At 39.0% G+C, this 16,954-nt stretch overlaps 1 protein-coding gene across 4 annotated transcripts in view; it reads left to right on the forward strand.

Annotated features, from left to right (window-relative positions):
• lyst (lysosomal trafficking regulator) overlaps positions 1-16,954 on the forward strand; it is a 133,127-nt gene that overhangs the window by 60,538 nt on the left and 55,635 nt on the right. For all 4 annotated transcript variants that reach the window (XM_067422034.1, XM_067422035.1, XM_067422037.1 and 1 more), the window contains 12 exons: positions 257-366; positions 4,554-4,920; positions 5,596-5,731; positions 8,304-8,477; positions 8,714-8,874; positions 10,178-10,368; positions 11,291-11,539; positions 12,393-12,566; positions 13,377-13,526; positions 13,623-13,760; positions 14,695-14,893; positions 16,146-16,313. In XM_067422034.1, coding sequence (XP_067278135.1) covers positions 257-366; positions 4,554-4,920; positions 5,596-5,731; positions 8,304-8,477; positions 8,714-8,874; positions 10,178-10,368; positions 11,291-11,539; positions 12,393-12,566; positions 13,377-13,526; positions 13,623-13,760; positions 14,695-14,893; positions 16,146-16,313 — 2,217 coding nt within the window. The remainder of the gene's footprint in view (positions 1-256; positions 367-4,553; positions 4,921-5,595; positions 5,732-8,303; positions 8,478-8,713; positions 8,875-10,177; positions 10,369-11,290; positions 11,540-12,392; positions 12,567-13,376; positions 13,527-13,622; positions 13,761-14,694; positions 14,894-16,145; positions 16,314-16,954) is intronic.

Genomic DNA, 16,954 nt, shown 5'->3' on the forward strand with positions numbered 1-16,954 from the left:
GGCTTTTTTGGCCAAATCATTTTGCAGTTAAATACCTTAACCAAGATTAGTGTTTTGTTCTTGCCTTATATTTAAATTATATAAAATATTTTGCTCATATTTTGATAGTTTAAGCAAACAAACATCCCCTCTGGACATCACTACTGTGTGACCTGGGCATGTTCTTAGTAGGTTTTTGTTAGACTCATATTTGATAGTAATCATGCTAATCTGAAACATTATTATAATTGCTCTATGGCCTGTTGTTCCCTTTCAGAGTGCCAGATAATGCTGATGGAGCTGCTCGTTGCCATGGTGTCTGACCGTATCACCTCGGAGGAACTCGCCCTGTTGACCCGCCTCTTCCTGGAGAAGACTCCGCCCACTGTAAGTGTAACCTCAATAAGCATTTAAATGAGGCCCTACACAACTCTGTATCAAAACCTTTTCAAAAAAGCTTTGAAACCACACGATGCAAATGTGATCAGTGAGATCAAACATCCTGTAAACAGGTTTATTTTTAACACAGTGTCAGAAAGTGGACATGATGATGCAGAATATGCTTTTAGTAAAGCCAGTCTTTGGTTTGTCAATGCTGTCAATTATCTTGCTCTTTGTCGACACTTTTTATTATGTCCCTTCTTTTTTGATTGTCCTTTACATCTGAGCACCTCTTCCTATTGCCTCACAGCCCTAATTATGTGATTTCCACATACTGTAGTTTAAAGATGCAGAACACATTGTGTCCTAAGGACGTGCAAAACTACACTTCTTCAAAATCGACTAGTCAGTGGGCTGTCAGACAGACAAATGACTAGTTATAATGAAGCTTTGTATAATCTGACATCTGTTTTTTCCTGTGTCTGCACTGTGAGGGAGGCAGTATTGTAAGCTTGAAGTGTAAACATCGACTGTTATTGGAGCATCCTGCTTTTGTTGTGTAGACAGTTGTTAATTTTGGACAATTAGCACATGCTAAAAAAAACATCTGAGAAGTTGCATCTCTAAACGTTGCTTAAATCTGGCATAGAAAATCTAGATATAAAGATTTATTAACAGTGCATAGAAAAGGTTCTATATTTTGTCCTATGATTGAAATTTAGACTGTGCCTAAGGACAAGAAAATCTGTATTTATCATATGTGCGCGCACAGTTCTTACGCACACGAGTAAGCAATCGTTCTTGATAAATCCCGCATGTGCAAGAACACCATGCTCGTTCACGTCATTAGCATTCGGAAACGCCACCAATGAACCATATATGGTGACAAAACTTCCCTTTAAAAATCATGTGATTATATTTTTTTCGCACCACAATAATGGCAAAGAAGAGGAACTTCATGAACACAAAATGAGTCGCGCAATGACGTTTGACAACAACAAATTTAAAATCTTTAAAGGGTTACTTCAGCGATTTAGCATATGCCTTTGTATCAGTAGAAACCCGATAGTACATTCAAATTATCATACTTTCCCCCCTCATATCCCCCTGACATGAGAGATGTATGTATTTTATTTCTGGAAAAAAATCCTCTGAATATGCAAATATTGTCATTTTGCGTCATCTGATTGATTATTTTTGCTCGATTATTTCTGCTAAATAATCTGCTCGATTATTTTTTTGGCCAGAGGCTAAAGACTACAGTCAGTAGAGGAGCTATTTCCACACGTTTTCAACCGCTCCATGGGGGGTGGGAGATCACACTCACAGCGCTCGGCTCGGGCAGCTGCGGGCATTCATGTAAACAGTGCGGAGCAAAGTGAGTGTTTCAACTTTTCAAATGCATTCCTATGAAAGTTAAGCTTCCAAAGAAATTAACTGAAAACGCTCCGGACTGATCACGCGCTGTGAACGACTGTCGCGCACGCGCTTACCTCAGCTCTCCTGATGAATGTAATCTGACTCCTGCTGCGTTTGTGCCATGACACTCGCTCGGCTCACTCACATTATATTGAACACACATGTTCAGTTTTTAATTGTAGTGTTTGTTTTCTAACTGAACGAAATTATCATTACTATGAAAATCAAAACAATGGTGTTGGTTGTGCCGCGGTGGGCAAGTGATCCAGTAGCCGTGGCTTTGGGAGTGGCCTCATAGAGCGGCGAAGAAGTGCATTCTGGGAGTTGTTGTCTTTCATCCCCATGAGACAAAAATACATTTTCTGTCCTTTCTCAGTCTAGATGGCACCAAATTCAAAAAGATTTTCACATTTCTACTATTAATGACCCAGTTTAAATACACAAAAATCTTCCCAGTGCAGAAGTACCCCTTTAAATCCGTTGGTTGATGGTGCTGTTATGGTGGTGTGGGTGCAGTCTATGGCTCCAATTATGTTTGGGAATCTGACGATAGCAAAGCCCCATTTTATTTGGGCTTGTTGAGGATTTCAAGAACTGGATGTAGGTTGGGGCCAAGAAAATAATTCCATCCAACATTTGTCACAGCCATCTTTTATAGCAGGGCTATTCAAATCTTACCCTGGAGGGCCAATGCGGTGCAGAGTTTAGCTCCAACCCTGATCAAACACACTCACCTGTGATTTTCTAATGATCCTGAAGACATTGATTAGCATGTTCAGGTGTGTTTGACTAGTGTTGGAGCTAAACTCTGCACCGCATTGGCCCTCCAGTGTAAGATTTGAATAGCCCTGTTTTATAGGGTTTGACACCAATACGCATTGTTTAAAACTACAAAAATGATAAATTAAGTGTTTATTATAAACACAGGACATATGTGGATTGCTCAATGCAAACTGTGTCACTCTTGAATGCTACTTATGTGTAGTGTCACTATTCTACCACTAGACTCTGCGTAAGCATGCTCAGAGCTGTGCTTATATTTACACACATTTCTATGTTTAACTACAAGTTGGTATATCCCACACTTTGCGTGAAACTGTTCTTACACACAAATCTGTGTGTAAGCATCATAGATAAATGAAGGCCCAGGAGTCCCATACTCTGAATCTGTGCTCTGCATTTCAGCCATCCAAGTGCACACACACACACACACACACACACACACACACACACACACACACACACACACACACACACACACACACACACACACACACACACACACACACACACACACACACACACACACACACACACACAGCAGTATTGAGTATTGAGCACTAGGGTTGGGTACCAAACTTTGTCCTTTTAAAGGCACCAACCGAATTACATCGGCACTACTGAGTACCGATTCACATTAAATCGATCTGTGACAAATTTCAGTTCCTGAGAACGCATCTGGTGATATAGACTAGAGTCTGTGAATATTAAACCACAAAATACATGAACTTGAATTCATGAACTTTATCTCCATAGCCGCTCTGAGAGTCACTTCATGAGCATTCTACCGTTTCATTTGAGAAAAACTACCGTCATATTATAAACGTACAGAAACTCAAAGATCTTCCCATCAAAATATAAGTTTGGTTGACAAACTTGAGCAATAAATTACTGCTGTACAGTAGAATTTAGATACGTGTCAATATAATAATAATACTAACACTAAGTTAATTGTTTGACAATAAAGTCTGTTTAATTTAATATGATTAAACAAATTAATGTTTTATGTCTTAATTTGGTTACCAAAAAACACACAACACAGAATTTGTGGGGAGAAAACATTTTTATAGATTAATTTTTATTTATTTATTAAAATGGTTGTTTTTATGAATTAAATTAATTAAGTAGCTAGTAGACTTTTTTTTCTGCAGCGCTCAGTGTAAGTTGTGGGTAATGAGAGTTACCCACAACTTACCCTGCCTGTACTGAGACTCCAACCCGCGACCTTCAGGTTATAAGTCAAACACTCTGGCCACAGCTGCCCCAAACCCCAACATAACATACTGAATTTTTTTAGTTATGATAAATGCGCTTTTCCCACCACCGTGTTAATTAAGGTCTACGGGGAGTCAGAGTCTCTTCCTCAGGACTTATGACAGTCTTAGTACACTCTTACTGTACCAGGCAACTGGGACGGGCTCATCAGTGTGTTCATTTCATGAAACCTGTCAATGTGTTGCAATATGTCAGCATGGATTGTTCAAATTTTTCAAATTACACTGAAATGATCAGAGATGTTGCTAAAAATAATAATAAAATAATAAAAAATAAAAATACATTTCAGCTTCTTGGTTTGACGTTGGGAACTTTGGTAACACTTAATTTTAAGGTTCAGTTATTAAATATTAACTAGTTGCTTATTAGCATGCATATTACTAGGATATTGTCTGTTTATTAGAACTTATAAAGCACATATTAATGCCTTATTCTGCATGACCTTATTCTACATCCCTTAATCCTACCCAATACCTAAACTTAAACGCTACAAAAACTACCTTAATAACTATTAAATTAGGAGTTTATTAAGGCAAAAGTCGTTGTTAATAGTGAATATGTGTTATAATTATATATATTATATAATTTGGACTGGGAAGAGGTTTTGAGTCCTGAAGTTTACAGTAAAATAACGTTCATTTTTTGTGGAACCAATGATAAAAATTTTTTTTCAAGAACGTAATTTAACAGAAATCTTTATTTGCTTTCATTATCTGTAGAAGATCTTGTTGAAAGGCGTGCTCCAGATTGTGGAGGCTAACTCGGACACAGAGCCCCTGTACTTCATGTCCTTTCCCATGATCCCTGGCGCAGGGGTCCCTGGCGTGAGCTCCTCCCCTGGGATGAGGCCTCATGGGGCGGCTGTGGTTAAGGGTGGGGTAAACGCTCTTTTGAGGGGTAAATTACCCCCAGGCCGTGGTGAAGCAGACATGAGCAGGCCTGTTCATCTACGCACGTCTCCCTGGCACACCGCACCGTTCCACCTGCCCTTAGTGGGACAGAACTGCTGGCCTCACATGGCCAATGGCCTCAGCGCCTCACTGTGGGTACGAGCGGGGAAGGAGGAGGACGGCTTTTCTAAAAAGGGTAAGAAGATCATTCTAGATTATTTTTTCCTTATCCAGTCGCATGCTGGGAACTGTAAATGCACTTTCTAATTTCCGAAATAATCAAGACAATTTCATTAAATTATCTCAGTGCCAGTATTTCTGCAGTGCTGGTAGTTCCAACTGGACCGAAAACCACAAAATTTTACTGGTGTTGGTACTGACTACTGACATTTTGGTACCGTGACAACCCTAATTTTTTGTTAATTTAATGTCATTTAGTACTTCAGTTTCAGTTTATCAAGGGAAACTTTTGAATGACCAAAATAAAAACTCAAAGCCCTGAGTTTGCATTGCTCTCCCTGAGGAAGGCACGGGCCGAAACCCGTTGGAGAGCTTTTAGATGTTGTATGTAGCTATCTGATAATAAAGGCTTTTTAATTTGAAAGAGTGCCATAGTCTTTCTTTGATGGACTATTACAGACCCTAGACCATAGAGCGCCTTGACTTGACACTTTTCTCTAGGATGCACTCTCTTCTATTGGACTTTGTTTAAAGTTCATTTTTAGTTCATTTTATTTTTTTATTGTTTACGTTTTCTCTAGTATTTTTTTTATTTAATTTCACCTGTAATTATGTTACCGAAAATGTTTTGTAGTAATATCCCACCCCTCTCTAAGAAGGCTTGATAAGTTTGTTGGGCTGTGTGTTCCAGAAGAGGAAGTGTCTCCCACAAATGTCACGACGGACCAGCAGGCAGACAGAGATCTCCTCCATGTCCTTTCCATGGGCTCGAAGGCACTGATGCTTCAGGTGTGGGTAAACATCTCCAACGGATCCTTTACCTTCAGGTGATGAAACAAAACACACATGACAAAAACTTTAAAGTTACACCATGTTTTTGTCCCTTCGAATAGCCTCCTCAAAAGTGAGTGCCCGTGGTGTTTCTGGAGGGCAGTAGATCCTAAATAATCCACTTCAAACTAGCATTCAGTTTCTCCATTCTGATATAAATATTCTTATTCAAGCGGTAAAGCATGGTGCTAGCAAAAATGGGAATGAATGAAATGATCAAAAAGGGCTCATAACAAACACAGTTTCTACAGTCTCGTGTTAATATTGAGTATCTATAGAGTAGTGTTGATCCTTCATATCTCCCAAAGAGTCTTTAGTTTATCAGATTTATAAAAGACTTGGAGAAACGGGGAGTAAGAAAACGTGGAGTAAAGTGGGCAGAGCTAAAGAGTCACAAGCACATCCACACACACACACACACACACATATATACAATACATCATGGCATTTTGTTTAAAAACTGTTAAAAATGACAGTGTGAATGGACTAAATGAATATAAATTTAATATTCACTCTAAAAAAACAAAAATATTTGAACTATTCGAACATCTGGTTGCATTTTGTCAATAACAGGACAAATTAATACAAAGAGACATAACTACTTATATAGGTAGTCTAAGTTTAGACAACGTATTACTTACACAAAAACAAGTACATCAACTAATGGCCGAGACCGCAGACCTCACGCACTCTGCGCATAGCGGTTTAAATGAACAAACTTTGAGTCCTGATCAAGAGTTTTGTGCAAGAAATTTAGGGTCGCGACTCCCCAAATATAGCAGGCTTCATTCAGTGATTGAAACAAATATTATTAATATTAATTGAAGTTTTACAGCATATTGAACGCTTCGAGCGAGCTCTGCTGTGCTAAACATGGAGCTTTTCCTTGACATGAAACAGTCAGACCAGTGAAAGCAGTGCATTTATCCTTTATCCATGCAATATCTCTTCAGTCAGTACAGTAGCCTACACTTTAGTAATGTTTCTGTTCAATGTTAAATAAAATGAGGTATCTCACTAATTGTATCTTACATACAGCTCCTCAAAAAATTTGCATATTGAGATAAAGTTCATTATTTTCCATAATGTAATGATAAAAATTAAACTTTCATATATTTTAGATTCATTGCACTCCGACTGAAATATTTCAGGTCTTTTATTGTTTTAATACTGATGATTTTGGCATACAGCTCATGAAAACCCAAAATTCCTGTCTCAAAAAAATTAGCATATTTCATCCGACCAATAAAAGAAAAGTGTTTTTAATACAATAAAAGTAAACCTTCAAATAATTATGTTCAGTTCTGCACGCAATCCTTGGTGGGGAATCCTTAATGACTGCTTCAGTGCGGCGTGGCATGGAGGCGATCAGCCTGTGGCGCTGCTGAGGTGTTCTGGAGGCCCAGGATGCTTCGATAGCGGCCTTAAGCTCATCCAGAGTGTCGGGTCTTGTGTCTCTCAACTTTCTCTTCACAATATCCCACAGATTCTCTATGGGGTTCAGGTCAGGAGAGATGAGCACAGTAATACCATGGTCAGTAAACCATTTACCAGTGGTTTTGGCACTGTGAGCAGGTGCCAGGTCGTGCTGAAAAACCAAATCTTCATCTCCATAAAGCTTTTCAGCAGATGGAAGCAAGAAGTGCTCCAAAATCTCCTGATAGCGAGCTGCATTGACCCTGCCCTTGATAAAACACAGTGGACCAACACCAGCAGCTGACATGGCACCCCAGACCATCACTGACTGTGGGGACTTGACACTGGACTTCAGGCATTTTGGCATTTCCTTCTCCCCAGTCTTCCTCCAGACTCTGGCACCTTTATTTTCGAATGACATGCAAAATTTGCTTTCATCCGAAAAAGTCCAGAGCAACAGTCCAGTGCTGCTTCTCTGTAGCCCAAAAGTGTCTTGACCTGGGGAATGCGGCACCTGTAGCCCATTTCCTGCTCACGCCTGTGCACGGAGGCTCTGGATGTTTCTCCTCCAGACTCAGTCCACTGCTTCTGCAGGTCCTCCAAGGTCTGGAATCGGTCCTTCTCCACAATCTTCCTCAGGGTCCGGTCACCTCTTCTCGGACCTGTAGCTTGCATGCAACTTTATCTCGTGGCTCAACAATTTTACCTCCTACCGACCAAAATCTAAAGTACTTCCAGGCATGGCTTTTAAGATTTTGAAGGGTTAAAATCGCTTTCTCTGCTGTGGTCGAGTTGGGCTCTGCACTTTCTGCCATCTTCACTGCAAGACGAGTCAATTTTCAGCATTGATACTGTGCCTGATAGTGCGACTCCTGTGACCTGTCCCTGAACCACATGAGCGTGTCCATGAGCAAAGCAGTGGGCATTTTTTCCGCTTTTATTTTATTTTATCCAAATATTAATTTTTACCTTCGAAAATCGTTTTTTAAAAACTATTATACGAATTTATAATATTCGTTGATAGCCCTACTCTGGAAGTGGTCAAAAGTGGACAGATCAAAATGTTTTAGACCCCGTTTGCACCTGTATTTAGTGCCGCATAAGAGTCATCAGTGCTACGTTTCAAAAGTGATTTTTTATTTGTGAATTCAGGACCTGCATTGATCCCAACGATGAGATGAAGGCGGGTCTGCTTGCACAGGCGGAGTCTGGAGACGGCGTGCTGACAGCTGGCAGATGGCAACACTTGGCTCTCACGTACACACAGCAGCCCGAGGGCAAGAAGAGCGTTCACGGGCAGCTGACCCTATGGGTGTGCGGCATTAGGTCAGTCCGGGATTGCAATTGGTTGGGGGATGATTTAAATTGTTATTTCAGACAAATATGACATGCAGACTTTCGTTTGTTATTCTTTCAGAAAAAGCTACTCTGTTTTACATAGATGCAAACTCCTCATTCACCTTTAGAAATGTTCTAGAGAATTCACCTTTTTGAGATCAAATAGGTCACCTACGAGATTTTTACCCTTCACCGTTTGCATCCCCTTCCTGTGCCACATACAGGAAGTGTGACGTCGCGCTAGATTTCACTCTGCCCAGGAAGTCCAGCTTGTCATCGGACAGTAATAAGACCTACTGTATGCTTGGACACTGTCAGCACCCCTCAGAGGAGCAGTCCAGCCCAAGTGCATGCTGGGATATGGGCACGCTGATGCTCTTTAATGGTATGAAACCAGTCCTTCTCCTTCCAAAAAAGCGGTTCTATGTAGATTTTTTTATTTTATTTCTTGTTGTGGAGTGTTTGGAACTAAAGGATCAACTATAACTAAAACTGGAAATACATATAAAAATATTAATAATATTAATAAAAATGACAAGCACATTTCAACATTGAAAAAAAGAAAGAATTACAATTAAAATTGGAAATATAAAATGTAATTCAAAATAATAATAAAACATTGACGTTTTACGATAAATATCCATTTATTAACATTAGTTTGCATTTACTAGATTAATAAATACTTAAAGTATTCAGCATTAACTAATACATTTTTAAATCAAATCTGTTATCTGTATCAGTTAACATTAGTTTAAGCACTTTTAACTAACATAAATAAATAAATTATGACCAATTGCGTTTTTTATCAACTAGCACTGACAAAGATGAATAAATGCTGCAGTAAATGTATTGCTCATTGTTGATTTGTGTTAGCGCCTAATGCATTAACAAATGTTACTATAATAGTATATAAGTGATAACACTGTGCGCTGTTGGAAAGATTATTCGCTGGCACTTTGAAAGTCTGCGATGTTGTTGGTAACGCGGGATCTTCCTGCTGCTGGTAGTTTCCGTGCAGGAGCCACACATTCTCCACATTCTCTCCACACAACAAGCCTTTTCTAACAGAATAGCAGTTCTGTTGCTACTAATAGGTCATGAATGGCTCCAGTCCAGCCGTTCCCAACCGTTAGGTCACCGCATGTGTTTTAAACACATCTATCTCTGATTTTAATTTCTTGTATCTTCTAGTTAAGGCTTAGATTTGGCCGACAAAGCTTAAAATTTAACAGGTCAGTTTGTTTTATTTTGTGATATTCATATATTTTTTGAATTACAGTTTACAATAAGGTCTCATTTGTTAACATTAGATAATATAATAACTAACATGAGTAACTGTGAGCAATATATCAAAAAAAATTATGTTAGATAATAGAAATAAAATATTGCATTGGCTAATGTTAACATATAACTTTTAAGTTTAAAAATGTATTAGTAAATGTTGAAATTAGTATTAACTAAGACTTATGATATGTATTAGCTTGGAAATGTTAAGTTAATCCTGGCATGTTTTCATGAAATAACACATTGAAGAATATTTATTCATTTAGTTTATATGCACAAATACAACAATATACAGGATTAGACAGTTGTATTTGCCTATCTACCTGTATATCTTTCTACCTAAGTTAAAAATGCATACTGGGAGTTCAGGAAAAAATAAGTAACCTGGTTTTTGCTCGTTTTAGGCTCCAGAATTGACACTGCGGAGGCGTTTTACCTGTACGCCAGCGGTCCTGACCTCACATCCATCATGCCCTGCAAGTACGGCAAGCCCCAAGGGTCACTGTCCAAGTACGTGACACAGGAGGGTCTTGAGTGTGAGCAGATACGGGAACTCCTCATGAAGAATACCGACGTTGACATCACACCTCTTATTGTAAGCCTATTGTCAAAATTTCACCAGAAGGCTTTTATGCAAATGTGTCTGAAATGGCTTATTTATCTCCCTCAGTATTATTTGTCCATTTGTACATCATTTCCTGTGCTTTTTCAGTGCAGTTTTACCCACTGACATCTTAATGTTCATGCTGTTCCAGGTGTTCATATGCTAAGTGCTTTACATGCACGCTAATAACTGCTATGAGAAAGTCATTTAAAACACAAACCTTCATTTCTCATGGAGGAATTAGCTTCTTTTTTCAGATCTTCTCTGACAACAGCTATTGCTAATTTAAAGTATTGTACACATTAATCAATCAGTCAATCAATCAACTTTATTTATATAGCGCTTTTACATTGCCGATTGTTTCAAAGCAGCTTCACAAGTGTTAAACGGGACAATATTGCAACAATATTTGATTTGGCTGTACACTTTCTGGAGAAAAAACAGTGATGCTATCAGCTTATTTTAATTTATCATATAGCGACAATGTTGGCAGATCAGTATTATAGTTTATAGAATTAAATAAGACCTATTTAATACATTTTTTATTTGTATATTTAGTTGAATAACTAGATCATAATTTTAGTGTCCCCAACTGAGCAAGCCAAGCCGAAGGCGACAGTGGAGGAACCAAAACTCCATCAGGCCATGATGGACAAAAATAAACCTTGGGAGAAACCAGACTCAGTCGGGGTTACATTTATTCATTACATTATTCTAATGAATGCTTTCAACCATATGTCTAAGTAATATATCACCTCAAAATCAAACGAAAAACATACATTTAATCTGAGCACATGGTCTGAAGCGAATGGCATAGGTGCTCTTCTCCATGAAGTGAATCCATTCTTCTTCAGAAAAGTTGAAATGTAAAGATCTGCTTTTATCTCAACGTGTGTGTTTTGTTTTCTCACAGGAGAGTTTGGCTGTAGTTTACGCCCCCAGCACGCCGTCTCTGTACACCATATATGAGCCAGTGATCCGTCTGAAGGGCCAGGCCAAGTCAGCGTTGGTTTCCCAGCGGCCCTTCAGTGCCAAAGAGGTCCAGAGCTCCATCCAAGAGCCTTCTTTTCTCAAGACTATGATGCCCTGCAAAGCTCTCGGGCTGCACAGCGCCCTGCACAAGATCGGTGGCACCGGCTCTTTTGTCTTCCTGTTTGCACGGGTGCGTGTTTGTTTGCATATTTGTCACTAGTAGAGACCAGGAACGATTGGAATGAGTTCTTATGTCACTGCTCTTCTGTTTACTGCACACACACACTGATTAGGTATTTTGACCAGATCTTTGTGTCGATTCACAAAATCTCTGATAACTGTTTGCTGTTGCTCTGAGAGGCTGAATTTTAAGTTTATAGTGAAGGTATCGTCAGTGTTTCCTTCATATTCCAATGCACATTTTTTGCTGGTAATCTGATAATCCGCTGTTTCTTTCAATCAGAGGGCAAAATTTTATTTTTGGTCGACATGAATGGTCCAGGACGTTCCTTCACATTTTCCTTCAGACGTATTTGCAATGCATTGCGATTTTATAGTTGTTGATCAACATTAAAACATTCTTCATCACAATTAGGGAATAAACACCATATATCTACAGAGATTTCGCAAATATATAATTGCAAAATCTCTGCAAATATGTGGCCTTAATCCCCTTATTGAGTAAGAACATTTTAATGTTGATCAACAGCTCCCGATGGCTGAACCATGCTGAATGAGACCAAAATAAAAATAACTGAGGAGCAGTGCTAATTAAAATCGCAACAGATGCTCAATCATGGAATGATGCCAAATAACTGATATTAATTAAAGAATACAGATGGATCTAGTTTAGTTTGGAGCAGGCATAACTAATAATCATCTTGTTTGCTCAGGGTTCCTCTGTTCTGTGTTTTAACACTGTGACCCACACATCACTTTATTTATATGACGTGATTTCCGCACCAGGAACATCTGAATGAATCACATTGTGTTTATGTTGCCTCTGTTTCTCCCTCTGTTCTCATTGGTTCTTGTACTGTTAGGTGGTGGAGTTGAGTGATTGTGAGAAAACTCAAGCGCTGGCGCTGCAGCTTATTCTGTCTCTGGTTAAAAACAATCAGCACCGTACCCTTGAGATGGAGTGTTACCATGGTTATTCCATGATTCACCAGGTTCTCATCAAGAACAAATGCATTGTGGGATACCACATTCTGAAGGTGAGTTTTAGTGCATCAGATAAATAATGAGTAAAAAAAAAAAAACATCTCTCTCTCTATATATAATGATCAATTAGTGCTGGGGATCACAATATTTTCATAATTAAATTGCTGTTCATATAAAATTAATGTTTACTAAAGATGACTGTTAGTTAAAAAATAAGGGTTCCTCTAATTGAAAAAGACATAACATATCAAGCTCATATTAAATATAATAAAAGCCTGAAAAATATCAAGGTAGTTTAATTATAGAGCTCTTAAAAGATTAGCCAGGCTTCTGGCCCGACGGTGTGGTTTTGGGCTCGGTCTAGAGGTCTGAGGATATTAGCCCAGCTTGGCCTGTTGAAAGCCCTGGCTCACACTGGCCCGACGGTGGAAAAGCGGCTAATGAGGCTGTGAAAGCAACTAGCGAGTCTACTTGACGTTTAATATCCCCGAAAACCTCTGCAGTCCCATTTAGTCACTTTTTTGCCTTTTTCAAGACAAGTAAAAGCTGGAGAAAAAAAAAATCACAATGTATTACTTGTAGAATAAAACAGGAACATTTCTTGAGGTGTTTAATCAAGAATCTTTCATGTTTTGGTCTAAAATTACATCATCCCTGCTGCACTTTATATCGCCTGCCTCATCAATATATAAACTCACAGCAGTGCCACATTACTCTCGTGCTGAACAGCGCACCCTGCTGGTTTTCACTGTTAATGCAGACTGACCGTCCCTCTCTCAGTATATTCTTGGTTTCCTCTGAAATGCACCAGAGTATCCCTGGATTTTCATTTTGCAAATGTCTGTATGCATGTTGTGTGATAGACATTGTTGGACGGGTGCTGTAGTGGGTCAATCCTGACCATTGGAGAAGACGGACAGTTTCATCTGGATGCTGAATCCACTGTGGTGGTGCAAGATCTCAAACTGCTTTCTGAAATACTGCTGGACTGGAAGATATGGGCCAAAGCTCAGGTTCACACTTACCTCTAAATGAGAACATACCAAAGAGTTTGGCTGTTTTTATATAGAGCTAATTATAATGGCTGTATGTGTGTGTGTGTCTGATAGTGTGGCGTGTGGGAGACGCTGTTGGCCGCTTTAGAGATCCTCATCCGAGTGCGTCATCCTCAGCAGATGTTCAACATTCGACAGCTTCTAAAGGCCCAGGTGGTTCATCGCTTCCTGCTCGCCTGCCAGGTGCTTCAGGTGAGAGGTTTACAACACGGACAGACACGCAAGGTTAATGAAGGTCAAGTGTTTGTAGTGTCTTTGAAATTTGGTCATGAGGCTTGCTTTCTGATGGCTTTCTGATCGTTCGGAAATTATTTTTCCATTTCGGTGCGCATACCATCCAAAAATCGCAACAAGCTTTGTTACTTTTGATAAAGTCTCATCTTTCAAATTCGCTCAATTTCATAATGAAATTCAAACAATAAAACGCTCTTTAACGTGGTGAGAGAACAATCATCTCTTCTTGTTTGCTACTAGTTATAGCATGAAATAAACATTATTTAGCATCAGAGGTGTGTTGAAATAAACCGTATGACCTACTGAAATGTAGGGGTGTGAATCGTCAATGTTCTTATGATTCAGTTTGATATGATTATCATTTCAACGATTCAATATCATGATGCGTTGTATCCTCAATTTTCAGTATTACAGCATGTGCCTACATTTTTGTCATTGAATACAAGCAGTCAGATATATGAACTCCCTTTTTATTTTATTTGCTCCTAACAACTAACAAACACTAGTACTCCAGCACATGAAACTGTCAAGTAGTGTACTTAAGTTACAAATACGCACACACGAACACACGTGCACACACACTTATACGCAAACACATGCAGCCTCGCACACACACACACATGCATGCAGCCTCACAAACACATGCAGTCTCGCACACACACACATGCATGCAGCCTCACAAACACATGCAGCCTTGCACGCACACACACTCACGCATACACACTCGCACATACATTGCACACTTACATTTTTGGTGCATCATTAAAATCAACCTATAATGAAATAGCATTAAAGAAACAACCAATTGCTATTCAGTATGCAATTGATACATGAAATCATATTTCAGTATGTGGGTCGTTTTGTAACCTCATCCTCATTATTTTTGTCATAGGAGCATCGGGATGAGCACCTGACATCCATCCCGCAGGAGGTCTGCCTCTCGTTTATCAAAATCATCCAGGAGGTTTTGGGGTCGCCTCCAGACCTGGACCTGCTGCGGCTGGTCTATAATTTCCTGCTGGCCGTTCACCCCCCCACCAACACTTACGTGTGCCACACGCCCACCAGCTTCTACTTCTCGCTGCACATCGGTAAGCAAACATTTTGAAAACCAGTATCTGATAGAGTCACTTATTAAAGGAACTCTTTTTATAATTGTAGTCTAACTGTAGTCTAGCAGCCTTACAGCTTACTCATATCAGTAATCATTAAGAGATGTTGCTCTTCCAGTGTAGAAACGGTAGTAAACTAGAACATTTGCAACCCTCTACGCACACCTTGGCAATAGAATGGCCATTGGCTAGTACATTTTTTTGTTTAGTTGCCAGAGTAATATACTTTATTATATTATACTCGTTTTTATATAACCAAATTTATCAATCTATCAATTTATAACCAAATTTATCAATATCTGTGTAAAATGGCACAGCTTTTTAAATATCTGAACATACACTTTTTCTATATAAAAAAAAGTACACATACACTCTTAACATCAGTCAATCAAGCATTAAACTATGTTATGATATAATAATCAAGCACTGTTTAATGTTATAACTTCAGTAATTATTAGAACTAAAGCTGTTGTATGAATGTATGAATGCATATTTGTCATTTAACTGAACATTGGACTGGTGGTGGTGCTTAAAATATTGCTTCTGTTTCTGTAAATAAATAGATAATATAGTAATATAATAACTGAGATTTAAGTTGAATTGATGAGCTGATGGGTTCATGAATATTAATCACGTTGACAGCATTCGCTCGAACTGATTTGCTGAAATTAAAACGGGGACAGGAAAAGGAAACGCCAGCCAATGAGAATGCTGTTTGCACATTAGTTACACCCACTACCGGAAAAAAACGGCATATCTTCAGCTTGTTCTTAACAGCTGAATCTCTCTCTCTCTCTCTCTCTCTCTCTCTCTCTCTCTCTCTCTCTCTCTCTCTCTCTCTCTCTCTCTCTCTCTCTCTCTCTCTCTCTCTTCTCTCTCTCTCTCTCTCTCTCTCTCTCTCTCTCTCGCGTGCACACGCGCTCGCTCTCGCTGCACACACGCATGTGTTTGTTTGTTTGTTTGTTTGTTTGTGAGAAATGCTTTAAAAGCGCCTTCTTCACATCGTCAGATGAGCTAAAAAATACTCTCACGCGCTCCTTCAGAGTGTTCAGCGAGTGGAAATATATCTATGCTAAACTTATTCTTAACCTCTAACACACACTGGCTAGTAAAATCTAAGAATTCATTATCCAATGGCTAATGATAGATATTATTTAGTCACACCGAATGAACATTTATTTGGATTGAAGAGGGTTGATTTGAGCTCATGCATGTTCTCTTGTGGCATCAGATGGTAAGCTGTACCAGGAGAAGGTTCAGTCCATGATGTACCTGCGCCACTCCAGCAGTGGAGGCAAATCAGCCTGCAGCTCTGTGCTTTCACTTTCTCCCACCGTCTTCATCGAAATGCCCACTGATGGGACCGCATCACTGCCGCCCACTTCCCCCAAGCCCAGAGGTCAGTGCCACCTCCAGCCACATTAAAGCAGCTGACTTATAATCATTAACTCCTGTCCGTTCGCTGATGATAATGCAGTTATTCATGAGAAGGTCAAAATCTGAAAAATATTCACACTCACTCATTTTGTTGCACTTCACAAGCATAATTCACAGAAAATGTCCATGTCTGGCTGTGTGGAACTGCTGCGTCTTATAAGCACATGACCTTTGAGAAATACAAAATCAGTGAGCGCACAAACCTGCATTTGTCACATTTATTTGTATTGCACTTTCAAAGCAACTTTACAGATGATGTTATTGATTAGGCTTATCATAATTTTTTTAATCTTAATTTCTTCATGCCTTATATTTGCATCTAGCAGATTAGAGCTGGATGATATTATAGTTAATAATTTATGATGATACAAGCAATCATGCAGTTGAGATTTGCTATGCGCATGAGTGTGCAGAAAAAGTTGGCTATACTATCTGTCAAATCAATTAATCACATCCAAAATAAAAGTTTGTGTTTACATAATTTTTATACATATACACAGTAAAAACACATTATGTAAACACAAACTTTTATTTTGGAACTGATTACTACCATCTGTGTAATAGTTATATTTTGCATCAATATAAACAATCAAGCAGTTGAGA

This window comes from Pseudorasbora parva, chromosome 17 (genome assembly GCF_024679245.1).
Source record: "Pseudorasbora parva isolate DD20220531a chromosome 17, ASM2467924v1, whole genome shotgun sequence".
Classification (NCBI taxonomy): Eukaryota; Metazoa; Chordata; class Actinopteri; order Cypriniformes; family Gobionidae; genus Pseudorasbora; species Pseudorasbora parva.